Raw genomic sequence first — 21,022 nt, 5'->3', positions numbered from 1 at the left:
ATCGTCTAGATTTGGTAAGAAGTATATTTTAAAAAACAGAATCAACATGGGTAATTCAATGCCGTGGCCACCTGGGCGGGTCCTTGATAAGTGTGTGCGCAAAGAAAGCGTAGTGAAGGGCAGTTTCCTTCGCACGTCTGAGGCAGACGTCCCGCCCAGCCCAAGCTCAGAGATACCAATACCAGACGGTTCTCTTCTCAGGAACCAGCCAGACAATTCGACCCTTTCTAAAGGTTTAACCCGCCTTCCCCGAGTGCTCAGTGCAAGAGTTAGTAGCCTCCGGCACCTCTTAGTGACTCACTCCTTGCAAATGTAAATTGCACGAGAGCGCGGGAGGTCCCGACCAGCCCCCCAAGTCTGGCGGCCTGAACACCCACCCCCGAGACCAGCCCATACGCAGCGCGCCCCCTGCACACCGCTGGGGACACAAACCGGGTGGCAGCCCCGTAGCCCTTCGCAGGGAACTGGAAGAGCCAAAACCCTGCAGCGACAGCAGGCGCGTCCTTAAAACAAAAGCGCCCCCGGAAGGTGGGACCTCACCCCCTCCGGGCCAAGTTGTGGTCTCCTGCCGCCCTCCCCCTTCGCTGGCTCTCAAAATGCGCATGAGCAAAGGCGCCTCCCTCGGTTCCTCCCAAGGCTAAACTTTCTAATTCCCTTCTTTGGCTTGGGCTGCCGGCCGCTGGGAGAGCACTCGCACCACCGGGTGAGCTGAACAAAGTGGCTGTGCGATTTCCCCCTCCCCACCCTCCCACCCTTCCACCCCCCGCTTCCGTGGGAGAGGCAGGAAATGGAAAGGCCCCTCTCCCCTCTCTGAACATTTTGCCTTCCCCCCCCACTCCAACTCTCCATAAAGGAACACGGGAAAACGGCAGGCGGCTCGGTGATCGCTCCTCTGCCGTGTCCTCTCGGCTCAAGGGATTGGACATGGGGCTGCTCCAGGTGTTCGCTTTTTTCAGTGTTTTAGGTAATTCCGAGGAAACGGTGGGGGAAGGGGTGGGCTTGGGTGTGGGGGAAGAAAAGCCTAAAGCCGTTTGACCCAGCTTCGAGGGTGCCTGGGGATTGGGAGAGGGACTGGAAATTATCCCCTGGGATTAAATACCAGAGCCCTCGGTGGCGGCTGAAGACGGCGCGCGGGTCATCGCGGACCCGCATTCCCAGGGCTCCGCGTCTAGGTCTCGGTGTCCAGAGCTTCGGATCCCGCGACCGCTGCGCGGGACTTTACACCTCCTGCCTGTTCCTGCCGGGGCAGGCTCCCTAGGGTGGAAGGGCTAGCCGCGGAGGGCTCCCCGGGAGCCCATTTCCCAGGAAAATACCCGAGCTGAGCGCAGGCTTGGTCTTGGGAACAGATTGGGGCCATGTGGTTTTAATTAACCAGCACTGTCTACCCCCGGATGGCGCCAGAAACAGCTGGACCGGGAAATTCCTTGGAATGGCGAAGCGTTGAAGTCGCTCCAAAGCCACAGGGATTGTCCGCTCGCCCCTTGCTCTGGGAAAGCGGCGTTCCCCGCGAGCCTGCCACCTCGACCCTGAACACAGGGATCTTTGCGCGTGCACGTGCTTGCACACATACACACACCCTGATGTGCCCCCACGACCACAGATTTCCGCGTCAAACGCACTCACAGCGAAGATGCACAGACTGCCACGTGCACGCAGGTTCGCATACACACTCCAGTGCAGATGTCCAGTGTTTGGCTGCCCACTTCCCTCCACACGTCAAAGTGGTGGGTCTGCACATCTACATTTTGTGCCCGGAGCTGTTCCCCGAGACAGATCAGGGTGGATGCGATGCCCTTGGCTGCTGCACAAACCTGAGATCGTGTGTTTCTTTCCGAATCCTCCTCTCCACATCCCTTCCCCACCTTTCCCTCACTCACCTCTCCATTGTGTCTCTTTTCTGTGCGTTCTGCTTTCTTCTAAACCTACTCTATTCCGGCCCCTTCTTAATCCTTTTGCTCGGGCTCGCTGCCTACCTCCAAACCACCACCTACCTCCCCACCCCTCCATCTGCCCCTTCCGCAGGGGTGTTCGGAATTCTAGTGCGCGCTCAAGAACCGGAGTTTAGCTACGGCTGCGCGGAGGGCAGCTGCTACCCGGCCACCGGCGACCTTCTCATCGGCCGAGCGCAGAGGCTGTCGGTGACCTCGACGTGCGGGCTGCACGCGCCGGAGCCTTACTGCATAGTTAGCCACCTCCAGGTGAGGGCGGAGAGCCACCTCCTCGAGTCCAGACCGAAGGGGCAGGTCCAGGATACTCCACATCCTGCCAGCTATTCAGATAGGAAGCCGGGCCAGCCAGGGAGGCCCGGGATTAAGCTGGTAGCTCACCCTTTTGCCCCATCTCAGTTTGCACAGTTGCATCCGCTAAACGTTTCCTGCCACTACCGCAGCTGGCACGGGAAAGGCAGGTCTGCAGACAGACCTGGACCCTGCCCCGTGCCTTAACCCAAGTGCTCCAGAAGTGTGTGTTTTAAACGTTCCTTTGGAAAATGTGTAAAAAAAAGTGGTTTGTCCTCTTTTCTTTCTTTCTTTCTTTCTTTTTTTTTTTTTTTTAAATAATGAGTAGTGGTGTTGCATTTTTTTTTTTTTTTTCTTCAAACCTAGCACTTGGATAAAGAATAGTCCAGCACTGGCAGACACCTTGTAAGGTCACTGCGATCATCGACCTGTTTTTCTCACCTCTTTTGGTGCTGTTCTCCCATTTACCTTTATTAGATATCAGATTCAGATGCTTTCTTTTTCAAGAATGCCCTGGTTGCCATGGTACCCTGGTAGATGAGAAACTAAGTGGAATTTCGGGGTGTTTTCTGTTTCTAAAAGTAGAACCAGATTTTAGATTTCAGAAGTCGCATTTTTACAAAATCAAAACTAATTTTAAAGGAAGACAAAGTGTCAACTGCCCAGAATGAGTATCCCTTTCCTTGATTTTTAAAAAGGAGACTGATATCTCTGGCATCTTAGGCAAGCAGATGTTAGTCTCACATGTGGGGCAAGTTCCAAGTCAATTGCTCTAATTTTGATCATTCTACCCACCTGTATACCTGCCCTTAAGGAGTAGGACAGAGTGTGGTATGCTTTACACAGCAGATTCCTTAGAACGAGGTTACTTTTACAAAGCAGAAGGAGAGCCCATTTTGGAGACCTGATAAATTAAACCAAAGGAATGTGGTAAAGTGGATTCCACTTGTTTGCTTCCAGATGTATGCAGAGATGTCTAGACTGCTTCCTCCTGATTAAAAGGGGGGCTATAATTAAACTTTTTGTAAGTTCTGGTAATTGTTCTTCAGTATTAGTGTCCTTGAATCCAAGTTAGTGAAGGTAGTAAATGTTACATTTTCTAATATTAGCATATACATTTACCTAAATTATTATGTTAATATTCACCTCAGAAGCCAGGACATCCTATAAAAGAATCACCGGATTCTGAAACCAGTTTTGACCAGAATGAGAACTGGACTAGTTGCGTTGAAAGCAAATAGTGCTGGACTCTGGTTTACATGATTACCCAAGAAATTGTGGCATACTCTCCACAGATATCAGAGCCTAGATAAAGGGACTGGGTGTGCACTTTTCTCAGGCATTTAGTGGGTGTAAAAATGAGTCAGGAAGCTTATGTATTTTGTTCAGGGTCTTAACTGTATCCCTAACTTTTGGTCTCTATATTTTCATTAGTACATCTTGCCAGGCTATAAATCCTATTGGGAGGAAGGAGGTAAATTAATTGTAAAAGTACAGTCAGTTGATAATTGTCCTTATAAGAATTATCACCTTCGTTTAATGTTGTTTATAAGATGTGTGTTAGTCTCTATAGATTTCAGTCTCAGCATCATTTTCAGAGTTCAGGATAATCTGCATTTCAGAAAACTTAGGTAGAGAACAAAGCTCCGTGTAGAAATATTAAGTTTTGTTATTTATGATTTGCCATCCTGGAGTATAAAGAGGGTTCTTTGAACTCTCCTGACCACCCCAGAGTGGCTGTCACCCCTATTTCAGGGTGAAGGAAAATGAGAAGAGAGCAATTCAGAGCTACTCTAAAACCTAAAGTATGCCTCACTTCCAGGTCCACTTTGGTGTTCTTTGAGTTGGTCAGTTTATAGTGCCCCCAACACAATAGAACAGCCTGGTACCCTCATCCCCAGATATCCTAAGAAGTTTGTAGTCCGCTGGCCACTACTGCTGGTTCACAGCTTTGGGCAGAGTAGAAGCTAAGACATCTTATTCAGTAGTTCCCAAACATTCTTAAATATGTCTGCCTAATACTTGATTTCTGCCTTATGTAGGTTTTAGAAAATGAATTTTTTTCTTTCATTTTCAGTTTGCTTTATGGCAGCAAAATTTCTCTAATACCTCTTCTGCATTTCACTTGAAGAGTAAGCTTCAAGATTAAGGTTTAAGCCTAGAAATTTCATTTTGATTAAATTAATAGCTGGTGGAAACAATGCTTTCTTTTACTTTTGACCTTGAATTTGCAAGAGAGGAGGAAATTTTCAGGAGAATTTCATACTCCGTAAGTTAAAGTGAAAGGCATGTGATATGTCATTTAAGTAATTTTGGCACATTTATTTTTCTTGAAGCAAGTAGGTTTGAATTTTGTATTGTGGACGTGTGTGTGTGATTGTTTCCTAGACTCATAAAACTCACTTTGCTTTCAGGAAGACAAAAAATGCTTCATATGCAATTCACAAGATCCTTATCATGAGACCCTCAATCCTGACAGTCATCTCATTGAAAATGTGGTCACTACATTTGCTCCAAACCGCCTTAAGATTTGGTGGCAATCTGAAAATGGTATGTGGTTGGTGTGGGAACAAGTTTGTGGAGTGTGATTGGTCACTTGAAAGGGGTTACAGACTCCTGGGTGTTTGTAATTAAGATTGGTTCCTCTGTCCTGTGATCAAGGCCTTTGACAGATTTACTGCCTGAAGCGCTGACTTCTCTTGGTAATATCTAACCTTCCTGAAGCATGCACTTCCTAGCAGAAAGCAGTCTTTCATGCTGCACCATGTATTGCATAGTCCTCATTCTGTGGGGGGTCTTTAGGGAGAGTGTAGGTGCTGAGGAGGGCGTGGGAAGTCCTTGCACTATCTCAGGCCCTTATTCTTCCACAAAAATGTAGCATCTTTCATTTTGATCAGTTCCAAATGAAAGGGTAGAATCAGTTCCATTATCACCAACTTCCTTTATCTAAAGAAAATGTAATAATAGTCCTATGAATAAGCACTAGATGTGATTTTTCAAAGACTTGGTCAACATGGATATGACCCCCAAGTCAGTTTCCCCAGTGAGTGTGTAAATTCAATCTTTTGTCCCTTTGCCTTTTGGATTTTGGTTTAATAAATTCATCAAATATGATGTTATTGCTGTGGAATTAAACCAAAATTAGTTTTCATTTGTTTCAAACTTGAATGCTGAACTTTAGGGAATAAAGGTAGAGTTATTATGTTTGTTAATTAACAATGTATCATTAAATTTTTTAAAAAATTATGAGAAAGGGCTCTCAGAAGTGAACCTAAGCCTGGCCATAGAAATCATGGATCTCATTATTATATACCCTACTCCTGGGAAGTTTTTGGATGCTTGCAGTCATTCCTCATTCTGTAAAGAAAAACTCTCTTAATATAATTCCTCATCATATAAAATTTCACATGCTTCTAGAAGACTGTTGGTTTCTGAGGAGGCTTGAATTCACTGGTTGGCCTTGGGCCTCCATTGGTCACCAGGTTGATTGAGATAGACTGGTCCTCAGAAAGCAGGTATCAGTTAGAGCCTTATTAATTCTTATAGGAGGACATCTTGGCTGATGGATCTGTGTGAAAGAGAAGTTTCTATAAATCTGCTTCTGAATCATAGAGGACTTCTGAAATAGCACAGAGCTTATTACAAACAGACAAGGAACATTTCCTGACTGCTCATGTTCTTCCAGTGAAACAGAAAGACAAAACAGATGCCTCAACTTTTCAATCAAGACTATTCCCATTTTAGGTGATAGACAGTAAAATAGTTCTAGAGGAGCGGTTTATCATGGTTATATCAGGAGTTTAAAAAGTTCTGCAACTTTTAATTTGTGTGGCAAGAGACCAAATGCCAGAAAGAAGGGTTTTTCAATTAAAAGGTCTTGATTTCTCTGTCACTGTGACACGAGATGACATGAGACTGATGGAACTTGCTCTATAGAAAGTCAGACTAGTTGTTACTGTCCCCTGCCATCTTTCTGTTGTCTGATAGCTCACAATTAAGGATTTTCTTTGTAAATGTGATTTTATCTATTTTCCATCTGTTTTGTCCAAATTGAGCTTTACATGGTAGCTTTAAATTATCAGTTCTCAGGCATAGAATCAGACTTGGCATGTACAACTACATGATCTATTCCTAAGTCTGACAGACGTCAAATACACTGTGGAAAAATGATCTTGTTTCTTTTCTCCATGGATTTTTCTTCCCATATTAAAAAAAAAACAAAACAACAACAACAAAAAACAAAACAAAACTGTACTGCTTTATTAGGTTACAGATCTAAAGTGGAATGTGCTTTAGGCCACACATTGCAGCACATGGTCTTACATTGCAGAAGTGGTACTAATCTTGTTGGTAGTTTATATTAGTTTGCTATCTCTTTATTTTGAACAAATATAGGTTTTTAAAAGCCTGGAAGAGGGAAGACATATGGTTGTTTGGCTAACATTTCATGTGAAAAGAAATGTCCAGAACAGGTTTATAATATGGTTGTTTTTAATAATTTAGATAAAGTTAGCATGATAATGTTATTCTTTAACATTCCAACTAACTCATAGCCGTTCCAGTGACCACTTTCCCCTCCCCTGAATTGATGTGGTAAGTTTCCAGCGGGAGGGTTTATTTCAAAAGTCCTACTGATTTCCTGAAAATACACCAGCTGGTGACATGATTCATTCTGACACATTCCTGTCTTCTTGTATTTAAGGCTTCTTTTGCTCTGGAAGATGGACTCCCAAAGCTCTCTGAGGCGCAGGAAAGGTAGAAAGGTCTCCTTTACCAAACAGGCAGCACCCAAGGGATTGGAACAGAGGTGTTTTCCACCTTTGGAATTCCAGTAGCCTTCCAGTGTGTAAAAGCTGGTCCGAGGGCCCCTTAGGGAACCGTGCAAAGGCTCTTTTGTTCGTTCAGTCTCTCCCCTCAAAAGGGGAGATGTTAGTATTTGTCTAGGCTAGTTTGTTTATTAGACTAACCTTTTGTCTCTTTGGCATTGTTTTTCTTTCTTTTATTTTTTATTGTTGAAGGTATTACAGATGTCCCTCGTTTTTCCCCCATTTGCCCCCCTCCCCACAGTTCCTGCCCCTTCCCAGGCTGTCACCACACTCTTGTCTATGTCTTTCAATTGTGGAAAAGCATCCAAAGCCTTCCCCATCAGGACTGGGCTTTTTTAAACTGGAGTATAACTAACATATGTGGTAGACTCATTTCTATCCTTGCTGCTACATAGGGAAAAAAAGGAGTATTTGTGTTTCTGCTGAAGGAGGATTGTGTCCTTATGCATTCAACTGCAATCTGAGCCCCTGCTGTGCACAGGAAGTGCCCCTCTCCTTCCCTTTGGAGAGCCTCTTGGCATGGAGGGACACGGGCAGATGTTTCACTGTCTCCTAAGTAAAGATGTCCTTGCTGCAGCAGGAGGCATTCTGCCAGATGCCTTAGTCCAGTGAGCAGCTCCAACATGCTGAGCTCCAGAGGGTGTGTGAAAGACGACTGGTGCTTTAGCACCTGAATCAGGACAGAGGTTTATTGCCATCCTATGTACATCTTCAGGTTAAGATAGAAGAGGATTTCTATGATAACTTAACAAAATAGCCTCAACTGTTCACAGATGTTCTATTTACCTTACTGTTTCCTTTTTATTAAAAAATATCTGTAGGCGTGGAAAATGTAACCATCCAACTGGATTTGGAAGCAGAATTCCATTTTACTCATCTCATAATGACCTTCAAGGTAAGGAATCCATAATATTGTTATTACCATAAATTGGGATGGTTGAGCAGTTTTTTAAACATGGGTATGAATAATTATGCTTAACAAATAGTCTTATCTTCATGTCAATAAGTAGAGAAAGCCACTTTTCTAAGGTAATTCAACTGTAAACTTTTAATTAGGTATCTTTTTATTTCCCCATGGAGAGAGGCAGCTCTGACTCTTCCAAACCACAATAAAACATCTGGAGACTAAATCACTGATCGCTTGTGTGGATGATTTAATGCTGCGTTTGGGAACTGAAAAGGAAGTGTATTAGCTTTAGTTTCCAAGGTTTTGCAAAATTTGTGGGAACAGTTTTACAGTTCCTTAAGAAATGTATATGCCTTCTTAAATGTGGATTTTTTCTCCTTTTTTTTCTTTTCAAGATGTAAAATGACTCCAGGATTAGGGAATGTCTCTGTACAAAGTCCCTTTGTTTCTTCTTAAGCAGCTGCCTGGAAATGACAGACTTCACATGGCTTAGAGTACATGTTGGTTCATACAAAACCTATAATTTACTTATTACTTCTCAGATTAAAATCACTTGTGAATAGTTTTGAGTTGGAGTTGGGGGCCTTATCTATACCCTCTCAGGTTAGAAAAAAGTGCAGGGTAGATTTACCATGTGGGTAGGTAACCATGAATGTCTCACTTGTGTCCTCTACTGACGCCTGGGAGGTGGGGGGCATGGGTGGGCGTGGAGGTCAGAATATGACTGGGCTGCCAGTTCCCTGCTGTTACTGCTGGGGAGGAAGGTTTACACTGTGACACCTGATACTGAGAAGGTTGGAAGGGCTTCCACTAAACACCTTTGTCACTTACTCCTTGTCCCTTCATTGATCACACACTCAACCTGGCAGTTGGAATTAACACTTGGCTATGCATGAGGATATTGCCTTCATGTTATGGGACACCTGAATATGTTCGGTCATTTTTATTAATGTTTATAGTCCTGTCTTTTACTTTGGAAAGGGTATCTGTTTACATACATGGGTAGTTATGAGGTTTTTAAAGTCCAAAAGTACTTTTTGGCACATATTCTGTAGTTGAAACTCATTCAAATGAATACAGTGGGCAAAAGATGAAATTCTGCTTCTAAGTGCAGAAGGCCAAGTAAAGGAGGTAATGATTTAACAGAGATGTGAAGAATGGGTACAAGTTGTCAGACTTTAGTTTATGAGATAACTCACCCTTTGGGCTCTAGTTCATGTGTGAAAAGCAACATCTGTGCAGTTGGACAGGCCTGGGTGTGAATCCTCATTCTGCCCCTTACTGGCATGTATGGCCAGAGCTTTGGCTTCCCTCTTGGTAATGTGGGGACAATAATGATACCTATGTTTTAGGGTTGTGTGACATACCCCTCTGGTAGTCTTGCTACCATGGCCTATAGTGGGAATGTGATCATTTTTTATATATGCAAATACTTGGCACATAATTGCTCTACAAATATTTACTGATAAATGAATGAGTGAATGAATGAATCCACCCTTCTGTTTGTAAGAAACTGCTCCAGGCTTTATGGGAATTTTTTTTTTAATTTTTAAAATTGATTTTTAAAGAGAAAGAGAAATATCGGCATGAGAGTGAAACATCAATCGGCTGCCTCCTGCACGCCCCTACTGGGGATCAAGACCCACAACTGGGGCATGTGCCCTGCCCAGAATCGAACCAGCAACCTTTCAGTGCACAGGATGATGCCCAGCCAACTGAGCCACACTGGCCAGGGCTTTATAAAGACAGCAGCACTACTACACCCAGAGCTTCCAGTCTTCTAGGGGAGAAACATACTTACAAATAACTCACGATACAAGACAATGTGCTGACTGCTGTAGCAGAAACTCAGATAATGTACATTAGCACGTAGGAGTGGGAGAGTAACTTTAGCCTGAGATACAAGAGAAAGCTTCATGAGCAGACTGGGTCTGCACGTGGCCTTGGCCAGGAAGAGTTAGCAGGATTTCAGTAGGAGGTGGAAGAACAGCCATTCTTGGCAGAGGAAACAGTCTGAGAACACAGCTCTGGTGGTGGGACTGTTCTGGCAAGTTTTGTTCAGCACGTATAATGTAGGTTTTCCTCGAGCTCAGGGCGGTGAGGGGAGGAAAGGAAGTAAGATGACAAAAAGACCTTGACTCCTTGCTGAGGAATGTGACCATTGTAGGAAGTAGGGAGCAATTGACAAGGAATTGAGACCTGTATTTCAGGGAGGGAGTCCAGCAGAAAAGCAGAGGGGAGCCTGGGACAACACTGGGGGCTGTTGTTGAGGTCAGTGGTAAAGAAGGGCTGACTGCCCTGGCTGGTTTGGCTTAGCGGTTAGAGCATTGGCCTGCGGTCTGGAGAGACCCGGTTCCCACTAAGGGCACGTACCTCGGTTGCAATTTGTCCCTGGCCCTGGTTGGAGTCATGTGGGTGGTAACCACTCAATGTGTCCCTTTCATGTTGATGTTTCTCTCTCTCTCCCTCCTACTCTATCTGAACAAAATATTGAAAAATGGCCTCAGGTGAGGATAAAAAAAAGAAGGGCTGACTTAGGAGAGGGCTGGTATCATGAAAAGGCTGTCTGTGATCCTCAGGTAAGTGGGAGCTGCCTTCTGCAGCCCAGATGTCTTGGAAGCATTACCGGAGCTTTTTCAGATCACACATATCCTATTACCTCTGCTACTCCTGCCTCTGAGAGTCATCACCGAGTGGTGGAGCCTGTTTTCTAAGAAAGTCAGTTGGGCCCCTTAAAATCAAAGATTAGACCCTGAATTGGAGAAAGACTAGAAGCAGAGCAGTGGAAGGAAGGTTAAGGAAAGGGATGAATCAAAGATTACTTGGACGTTGAAGCTGAGTAAGTCGGAGGGTGGTGATACTACCAACAATAGTGAGAACAGGAAGGGAATGAGGATGAAGAATACATTTCATTCTTTTGTTTGCTATGGGGATGGCTGATGGCTAAGTGGATTGTGTTTTCTTAGGCTAGCAAAATTTATTTAGCATATACACAGTATGTTTTTATAGCCAGATGTTTCAAAACTCAACCGCTTTTATTTAGTATAAATTCAGAGGCAACTGTGTGGCAACATGAGGCCTGAAAAGGTTGGTGACTAAGCAGAGAGCGTGGAAAGGCTTCCGTTCTGTAGGTAAAATGTGTTCTTTTTTCCAGCAGCTTCTTAACTCCACAGGAAATTGGATATCCCGTCAGTTGCCCTTTGGGACTCAGAAATTTCCAGAAGGGAGGGAGAAGGAAGCATAGCCAGGACTGGTTGTAAGGCTTTTCCTCTCCACTCCCCTGTGACACAGACAGCAGGCTAGTCTCTCCCCAACGGTCGCCACCCAGGAGCTGTTCTCATGAGGAGTTTGCCCTGGTTCAATTAGCTATTGGGTTTTCCCCCCTTACTTTAAAATTCTAATAAATTATCATTTTTAATTTTCCTGAATAGTTAAAAAAAAATAAGAATGTGAACAAATAGTAAGTCAGTCAAAGAATCTGTCAAAATGTGGCCTTCTGTTTTCTTATCTTTTATCAGTGGAAAAGACTGTCAGGATTATTAATAGAGGCAAGAGGAAGTCTGTGAATGTACTAGTTCACCTCTTGTTGTTGCCCAGATTTCTATCAGACATTGGTTTTAATTCAGAGTGTCCTTGTTCAGGTTCTGTTTGCAAGGTCCACTTAACTTTCTTGTTCTTCCTCTATTGGAATCTGACTTCCCAAAATACACTTAATCACTGTTTATCAATGTTGAAGCAATTGCCTACTTTTAATGCTCATTCTGTTTCATCTCTTATTTCCAGTTGAGTTTGTTCTCCACACCCTTCTAAACCTCTGTTCTGCCTCAGTTTCCCGGATTTTTGTGTTCTTATTCCTTCTTTTCTGACATCCATTTTCAATCTTCTATTATGCCCTTAGCTACTGAGGCAGAAAGATAGATTTGTTCTTCATTCACCCTGGATTTGAATCTAAGCTCTGATGATAGCTAGCAACTCAGTGTGATGTTTCTGAACCTCAGTTTCCTCATCTGTAAGACAAATGTGTTGTGAATCTATAGTAGTTCCCTAGGGCTGCCATACAAAGTACCACACACTAGGTGGCTTAAACAACAGTCCAAGGTCAAGGTGTCAGCAGAATTGGTTTCTTCTATGGCATTTTCTTTCATTGACTTACCGGTGGCTGTCTTCTCCTTGTGTCTTCACGTGGTCTTCCCTCTTTACATGTCTGTATTCTAATTTCTTCTTATAAGGACACCGTTCATAATGGATTAGGACCCACTGTAATGACCTCATTTTACTTAAATTTTTCCTTTAAAGACCCTACCTCCAAATACAGTTACAGACTGAGGTCCTGGGGGTTAGGTCTGGAACATAAGAATTTTGGAAGGACAGCCTGGGCCAGTTTGGCTCAGTGGTTAGAGCGTTGGCCTGTGGACCAATTAGTCGCATGTTCGATTCCGGCCAAGGGCACGTACCTCGGTTGCAGTTTTCCCCTGGCCCTGATTGGGGCTGTGCAGGAAGCAACCAGTTGATATGGCTCTAACACATCGATGATTCCCTCTGTCTCTCTCTCTCCCCCTCCCTCCCACTCTATCTGGTGATAAATGGGAAAATATCCTCAGGTGAAGAAAAAATCATTAAAAAAAAGATAAAAAAAATAAATAAAATAATTTTGGAAGGATACAGTTCAGCTCATAACAGAAGGGTAAATGAAATAATATAATTAAAGATACCTGAGTTAGTAATCCCTTCCTTATCTAGCCCTTTGTTAATGAATTTTCCTGGAGCACCAATGTTGGCTCTTTTTTATCTTGCCCATTGCTTTTTGGGGCAAAGTTATATATTGGAGGTTTCAAATATTGTATGTATACAGTGTTTCCCAAATCCATGTTTCAGGCTCCATTCTTGCAGCTGTGTGCCAGTCCGCTGTTTTCAGTTGTCCAGTGGGCGTCACCATGTGGATCCCTCACTTCGTTAGTCCAGAACTAAATGCCTTCACATCTCTTCTGTGTTGTTGTTATTAGCAGCACAGTCCCTCCAGCTACCCAAGCTTGGGTGCCTGTGTTTCTTTCCTCTCCCTGCCTTTCCACTAAAATCTAATTGATCACCAAGTGCAATTCAATATATTTTACTTTCACTAAATTTTCAAAGCAGTCAGTTCTATCCCTTTATCTGTATTCAAACTGTAAGGATTGAGTTAAGACCCTCATCTTTTTCTATCGCTTTGTTTACTTGTCTCATGTTTTCCATGTCCAATACTCCACCACAGAGTTATTTTCTAAAGTGCAATCTGATCATTTCATTTTGTCCAGATAAATCTTTGTGTTTCCCTTTTATTGCACAAAGATGAAGTAAACCCCTTAGCATGGCAAACCAATTCCTTCCTGCTCTGCCCCAACCAACCTCTTCTGCCACCTGCAGCTACCTCTACCCCCTACCTGGAAAACACCTACTGACCCTTTTAAGGTCCACTTTGATGCTATCTTCTCTCTGAAGCATTCCCTGGCTTTGTGTGTGGTAAAATATACATAACACAAAACTTGCCTTTTTAACCCTTTTTAAGCATATAGTTCAGTAGCATTAGGTGTAGTCACAACATTGTGTAACTGTCATTACTGTTTCCAGAAATTTTTCATCACCCCAAATAGAAACTCTGTACCCATTAAGCAGTAACTCCTTATTGAACCCTCCCTACAACCCCTGGAAACCTCTAACCTACTGTCTATTTCTGTGTACTTACCGATTCAAGACATTTCATGTAAGTAGAATCATACAATATTTGTCCTTTTGTGCCTGGCTTATTTCACTTACTATAATGTTTTCAAGGCTCATCTATGTTGTAGGTAATATCGGAATTTCAGACCTTTTTAATGGCCAAATAACATTCCATTGCATGTATATAGTTTTTATTTATCCATTCATTTGTTGATGGACATGTGAGTTGTTTCTACTTTTTGACTGTTGTGAATAATGCTGCTATGAATGTTCATGTATAAATATCAGTCTGAGTCCCTGTTTTCGGTTCTTTTGGGTGTATAGCTAGGAGTGGAATTGCAGGATTCCCCAGATACCTGAGTTATTAATTCCTTCCTCTTTTTTTCCCAAAGCACACTACATGTGACTTTACTATGGTGTTTTATGTATTGTGTTGTATATGATTTATACCATATTGATACCTCTACAGCATACAGACCAGTGTGTGGTACAGAGTAGCAGTCATTACACATCTATTGAATAATTAAATGAATTATTGAAATGATTTAGCACTCAAACTAACCGATCACATCATGGGCCTGGTGACTAAATATACAAAAACTTGTCTGCTATTAAGAACTGTTTATGATCAGCTTCTAAAGAGAAACAGCCTACTAATCTTTGGTAGGGTGGAAGAAAATGCAAAATATAGAGGCTAGACACTTTCCTTGCAAGAAAAATCTCCGCGGAATAACTATAAACAGTATTTGAAATCCAGATATAGTCTGAAATACCAATCACAAGCATTCAGGGTTGGGCACACAGTTGAGTGATATATTCATCTGAGATTTAAAAACACATATCACAATAAAAAACCATCAAATAAACCTTTTCCACCCTGCGTTTAGACATTCCGTCCAGCCGCTATGCTGATAGAACGATCATCTGACTTTGGGGAAACCTGGGGCGTGTACAGATACTTTGCTTATGACTGTGAGAGCTCATTTCCAGGCATTTCAACTGGCCCCATGAAGAACGTTGATGATATAATTTGTGATTCCCGATATTCTGACATTGAACCCTCAACAGAAGGAGAGGTTTGTTTGCTACTTTTATATTACATTCTACTTGCAAATCTAGTTTTTGATCATTGCAAAAATATCAGTTACTCTTCTATCTATTTTTAGGTGATATTTCGTGCTTTAGATCCTGCTTTCAAAATAGAAGATCCTTATAGTCCAAGGATACAAAGTAAGCTTATTTTCAAACAAAAGTTTGATGGAAAATAGCAATCATGAAAGAACTCTTACCCAGAGCACTGCTACCCAGAATCTAAATATTCAGTGCTAAGTCCACCCTCTTCATTTGTTTTTCTCTGCAAAACCCTACCAGGAGCTCTCAAAATTGGCAGTAATCAAAGTACTCACTGATGGGGAACATGTTTTGATAAGAATAAAAAAATGTATGTCATAGGTACCCAAAGAATTATGGTCATAGTACCTTATTGATACTGCTCAGCATAATATATACACATACACATACACACACATTATATTAAGCTGTTGTAACAAAGTATCCCCAAAAATATGGTGACTCAAATAAATGGAATTATATTTCTCTCTTAGAAAATCTTCCAGAGGGATTTTCAGAAAAGAGTAGCTCAATTGCTACATGCAGGCTCAGATAAAATACAGACACCCAGTTAAACTTGACTTGCAGTTTTTTTTTTAGTATAACTATGTCCTTTGTAAGAAAACAAGCATATCCTATAGTATAACTATGTCTCATGTGATATTTGGGACATAGTCATACTAAAAAATTACTATTTATCTGAAATTCGGATTTAACTGAGCATCTTGTATCTTTATTGCTGAATCTGGCAACCCTAGCCAGTAGGTTACCCAGGTTCCCAGGTTCCTTACGTCTCATTTTCTTTGTCCACATGGTTAGAGCTGGACCAATGAATGTTTTTGTCCCAACCTGTGGGAGGTGAGGAAGTGAAGGGCAAGTGACATAAGCTGTTATCAGCTTGATGGGAAATAGCAATCATGAAAGAACTCTTACCGAGCACTGCTACCCACCTCTATTCACATCCCATTGGCCACAGTTAGTCACATGGCTACACTGCTGTGGGACAGCTCTAGCTAGGTGGCCAGGTGCTGTCTCATACTCTTGACTGAGGCTCTTATTGTCAAAGGAAGAAAAGAACAGTGGGGGAAATCGGAAGTCTCAGCCATTTCAGTATGCTCAATAAGGTGAGAGTTGTATTTTCATTTTACAGCTGAATAAACTGAGGCTCAGAGAGAGGAAGGTCACATTAAATAATGTTAGTCAGATCCTAAATCTGTATGTTGGGACTCAGGTCAGAGCACTTTGTAGCATTCGGTAACTATGCTTACATTTGTTTGTTTTGTCAGAATTATCTTTTGATCTTTATAGGAGGCAGAATGTGCACTAATTGAGAGAATGGGCTTTGGAGTCAGATCTGGGTATAAATCCCAGTGCCAGCATATTACAGCTACGTGACCTAGGGCAAGTCATTTGCTTAAAACTTTTTTAAGGCTCTGTTGTTTTGTTTTTGTTTTTTTCATCGGTAGAAAAACTAATATTGACTTTAGGATTATTAGGGAGGGAAATGAGTTAATGTATTTAAACCACCTACCAGAGTGCCTGATGCATAGAAAGAGTTTGAAGCTGTGCTGCTATTGCTGTCAGCTGTGGCTTTGGTCTGGCGTAGACCGGTCCGTGGTCAGAGTGGAGGATGAGGCTACCCCTCCTACTTCTGAGGTACATGGGTCAGGTAAGCAGGGGCAGGGATTCTGCCTCCCGGCTGAGCATGGCCCTATTTTAACCAAGGCCCTATGGAACTGTGCAGCCTGAAGCATGGAGGGATACAATGGAAGAAGCCCAGGGAATATTGCCAGAAGAGTGCTGTTTTTCCACTTAACTTAATTTCACGTGTGGCCCAGACGGTCTCTGGTCTGTAATTTACTCTTTCATTCCGTTGTAAAACAAATATTTAATGGCACGTCTGTGAGGCCTGCCCTCCTTGTTCTCAAAATCCAGTTGTGAGAAATGTCTGCCTGGGCTCCCGTGACAACTCCCCTCCCAAATGCCAGGTCCCTGAAAGGACTCATGGTCTGTTCCCTTTTAGGTGAAGCTTGTGGGATTTGGGGGACGTGTTGCCATTATAATTCTGTTGTCTTCTGTTGTTAAATAGTATCAGAAAATCTATTTCTATACCAAAAAAGCATCCATGTTAGCTGTTCATGCTTTTGATTCACTTTGTAATCAAGGGAACAATAGTTCTTCAGTTGTTTCTATTGTTGAGACCTTTGAGAGACACTCCAGAAGTGATTTTTGCCCCTTGGAACAGCAGTCATTGCGAGACTTAGTTGTTAAATATGGCAGGAGTGTGGCTGGGGGTATATTTGATCTTCTGAGGGCTTCCACAAAGATCAGTTCAAGGGTTTCTAAATACTCCAGCTGCTCTTCAAGTTTCTTGTTTGGCCTTGTCAATAGGCGCTTGTGCTCTTTCTGTGCAGGAGGAAATGTTGGCATCCATAAATTCTGTTCAGCTCAGACTACAGTTTCTCTGTTTAATTTTTGATTTTACAAAGAGCCCAAGTTTAATGCATGGACTCTTAGACTTTCTCTTCAACCCACAGATCTTTCTCAGTCTTTATTGTAAGCTATGCATATATTATAAGTATTTTAAATTGTACTTGGGCTTTGAAAGTATCTGATGCGCTAGGCCAATTCCCTGTTGCCTGTGTTGTAAGTTATAAGACAGCATCAGCAGAAATGAAAGTAAAGCTTAGGAGCAGTTTCAGGCTACAGAGCTAAGAGGGAGGGCAGATGGAACAATCAGTCTTTTGGGGTCCACTTTAACAAGAGCAACTTAATAATCAATGAAAATACTGGTCAGAAGGTGAAATGGCTCTTGGTTTATAAAGTTACTGTCGAATGCAGTTGACAGCCCAGCTTCTAGAATCAGCTTTGGTCCATAGACCCAGGAAGAATAAGACAAAATAAGAGAAATTGAGAAAAAATAATTTGTCCCACCATGCAAATACTAAGCTTCTTTTTCCTTCTGCCACTATATTATATCGGTAATTATATTGGTAAATTTGTATTGTAAAACTAGGACGAAGAAAGTTCTAGATTGTCATGTTGCTTAAAATCTTGGTTAGGTGTTCTGTCCCTGGACTGTGGTTATCCTGCAGTGTTAAGTCTATTTTAGTAACTTGGATTTCATCTCAATGGTGGGAAATTTCAGATAGCATTGTCCTCTTCAAAAATAAACACAGAAATACAGGTTGGGGCAAAAGTAAGTTTATAGTTGTGAGTATGAGAAACCCAGAGTTTATTTTTAATTTATTAAATAAATTATTATTTATTAATCATTGTATTATTTTCCATAGGAACAACTGTAAACCTAATTTTCTCTACCCTGTGTGTTTCTATCTTATAATAATATTAATGAGAATTTGGGTGCTTTGATAAACCCTTTCCCACCTGAATGGAATTTTCTGATTTTGAGACTGACACTGATTACTGTGGGAATCAGATGGTATTGCAATAGCTTAGATTACTGTGTGCCAGTGGGTCCTGGCAATCATGCCACTACATTCGTAAATTTCCCCACTCTTACATTCTTCCTGAAACATCAATCTGCAAACAAATTCATCACAGAGCAAACATTCTCATTAAACTAAGGAGAAGGCTATAACCTTTCTTTCTTTCAGAGACTCTCACATTATGTTCAACTTTACTATTATGATCATCTAGATCATACAGGGGGTAAACTTTACTTAAGCCATTTTAATTTGTCATGCCTTTCTGTAAAGAGAAAAGATGTAAAATTGCAAAAGAAATCCTGCTTGTTTGATCAGATTTTTCATCTTCTTGGTGGCCTTCATAGATCTCTTAAAAATCACCAACTTGAGAATCAAATTTGTGAAACTACATACTTTGGGAGATAACCTTTTGGATTCCAGAATGGAAATCAGAGAGAAGTACTACTATGCAGTTTACGATATGGTGGTTCGAGGAAATTGCTTTTGCTATGGCCATGCCAGTGAATGTGCCCCTGTGGATGGAGTCAATGAAGAGGTAGAAGGAATGGTAAGCAAGCACTTTGCGTGGTTTTCTCCTTTACACAGGTGAATCTAAAAAAATTAAAGCTAGTCTTACCTTAAGCATTTCACATTTTCTAGGGTTTTTTTTATTCAGACTTACAATTAGACCTTTGTACCATAGTTGATTTTCTCTTTGACTTTCATGGACTATGAGAATATAAGGACTGCTCATAGACACTGAATTCATTTTTGAAAGTTGTTGTTATGGACTTATGCTACAGTAGATAATTTAATCAACAAATATTAAAATGTTTTACAAATAACAATACATCTTCCTTTTCTTTAGGGAGATTAAAAATCATAAGCATTCCAGTCTTTATGCTAGAAGGCGTAAATTGATCCCAATCCAAAGAAACTGGAAATTTAACCTAGAACCACAGAGTATCATTTAGGAATCAAATGGACTTTGTTTCTTTATATTTTCTAGTTTCATTCTTTTCCTTGTGTTTCCAAAGTATGTACTTTTAAAAATTTGGGATTTGGGTGATTTGCAAAATGAATCAAGTTAGAGTATTTTACCAGTTTTGAAATGCACTAGTAATTCTTGTAGAACTATTGGATTTTAAAGTCAGACAGGATTTATTAAACCAACTATCCTTATTAGATAAGACCAGGGATTAAGTAGTTTACTAGAGGGCCCGAAAAAATACATGACAGATGGAAATTCAATTCCTGCTCTCCTGAGTCTGCCCCAGGGTTCCTTCCTCTGGACTGTGGGCCTCCCTTCCTGATGGAGGCTGTACCTTGATGACTTACTGTTTGCCTTTTCAAAGTCTGTTAGTCCTCATCTAAGAAGGTGCAGAATTGAGCGTATTTGACTGTCTAAAACTTGTCTTCCCTTTACTCTAGTGAGAAGTTTATTGCATAGGTAAAGTTGAATTTTTAATGGAGCCTAAAGGGAGGATTTATCCTAATCATGTTGCTACATCTTTCAGAGAACCCTGTGAAGATTATATTTACTTTTCAGTATAACAGATTTGGTGTGTAGCTAATGTCTTGCAGTCATGTCACCATCACCCATCTTACAGTACATGGGACTGTTTATTCAGAGACATAGAATCCTGTGGTATGTGCTGTGGAGCTATTTTTCAGTCTCTGTGAAACCACCTTGTAATGACAGGATTTTAGTCTTCTGCTAACTGCATTCCTGTCCAAGTGAATCCAGGGTGGACCTGTCTGTCCTGTTTCTGAATTCCATTCTATAGAAACCAGTGTTAAGTTGAGATGCCACATACATGCATATTTGGTAGGCTGAAAGAATTTATGATTTACATGCCTTAGGTGCTTAAGCGTGCCTGCAGTGCTAGTGACACAATGCAAAACAGTGCATCATGGGCCCTCATAATGCAAAATACTGTGTATCTTTTCCTGAGATTTCTTATTTTCTTTTTTAAAGGAAAAAATAAATGTAAAAGAAAAAAATGTAAATGTAAAATAATTGGTTGAAAAAAATGTTTAAGTGCTGTGCCCAAAGTAAAAAACAAAACAAGCAAACGAAGCCTTCTCTATGGCATAGTGGTAAAATGGGCAGGGATGCGCTTGTTCCAGTGGTGTGTGTATATTTATAACTTTTATTGATTTCTATCATAAAACATTTTTCACTCATAAGTAACTAGTTTTTTTGAAATTCTTAAGTTACTAATTTTGTTCATCTGGGTTCTTTCCTTTGATACTTTAATAAAATTTTTATTGAGTATCCATTATATAATAGGAAAAGTTTCTAGAGATGAGTGTTACAGCCATCGACAAAATAGACAGAACTCACTGTGGGAAGGAACAAACTAAAAACAAAGAAACCCTCATTGTGGTGCACTAGAGATTAAAACTGGTATGAAAAGGCGTTTATATTTTCCATGGACTGTGGGGAATATCTAGCCATTGTCATATCTCATACTCTTTCTTGTTTTTACAACTTTCAAGGTTCATGGACACTGCATGTGCAGGCACAACACCAAGGGCTTAAACTGCGAACTGTGCATGGACTTCTACCATGACCTACCATGGAGACCGGCTGAAGGGCGGAACAGCCATGCCTGTAAAAGTGAGTCAAGGACAGGGACATTTTGAGTTAATTCAGATTTCAGATTTTTTTTTTTTACTAGAAATATGATAATAGTACACTATTTTGCAAAAAGAAGAAAAGTTACTACTCTTTTGCTAGCTTTACCCTGATACTCATAGGAATCAATATTCAGTCAATTAAATTAATAAATTACTATTTACTGAGCAGCACCTGTG

General features: G+C 41.4%; 1 protein-coding gene across 1 annotated transcript in view; it reads left to right on the top strand.

Annotated features, from left to right (window-relative positions):
* Positions 1-844: 844 nt before the first annotated feature.
* Positions 845-21,022, top strand: part of LAMB1 (laminin subunit beta 1) — a 72,712-nt gene continuing 52,534 nt past the window's right edge. Inside the window, exons 1-8 of the mRNA XM_036247270.1 lie at positions 845-964; positions 2,023-2,198; positions 4,652-4,787; positions 7,885-7,958; positions 14,552-14,740; positions 14,831-14,894; positions 18,568-18,770; positions 20,705-20,825. Coding sequence (XP_036103163.1) covers positions 925-964; positions 2,023-2,198; positions 4,652-4,787; positions 7,885-7,958; positions 14,552-14,740; positions 14,831-14,894; positions 18,568-18,770; positions 20,705-20,825 — 1,003 coding nt within the window. The 5' untranslated portion in view covers positions 845-924. The remainder of the gene's footprint in view (positions 965-2,022; positions 2,199-4,651; positions 4,788-7,884; positions 7,959-14,551; positions 14,741-14,830; positions 14,895-18,567; positions 18,771-20,704; positions 20,826-21,022) is intronic.

Source organism: Molossus molossus, unplaced genomic scaffold, assembly GCF_014108415.1.
Source record: "Molossus molossus isolate mMolMol1 unplaced genomic scaffold, mMolMol1.p scaffold_m16_p_7, whole genome shotgun sequence".
Taxonomy (NCBI): Eukaryota; Metazoa; Chordata; class Mammalia; order Chiroptera; family Molossidae; genus Molossus; species Molossus molossus.
The sequence above is the reverse complement of the archived record's forward strand: the minus strand, read 5'-3'. Positions and strand labels throughout refer to the sequence as shown.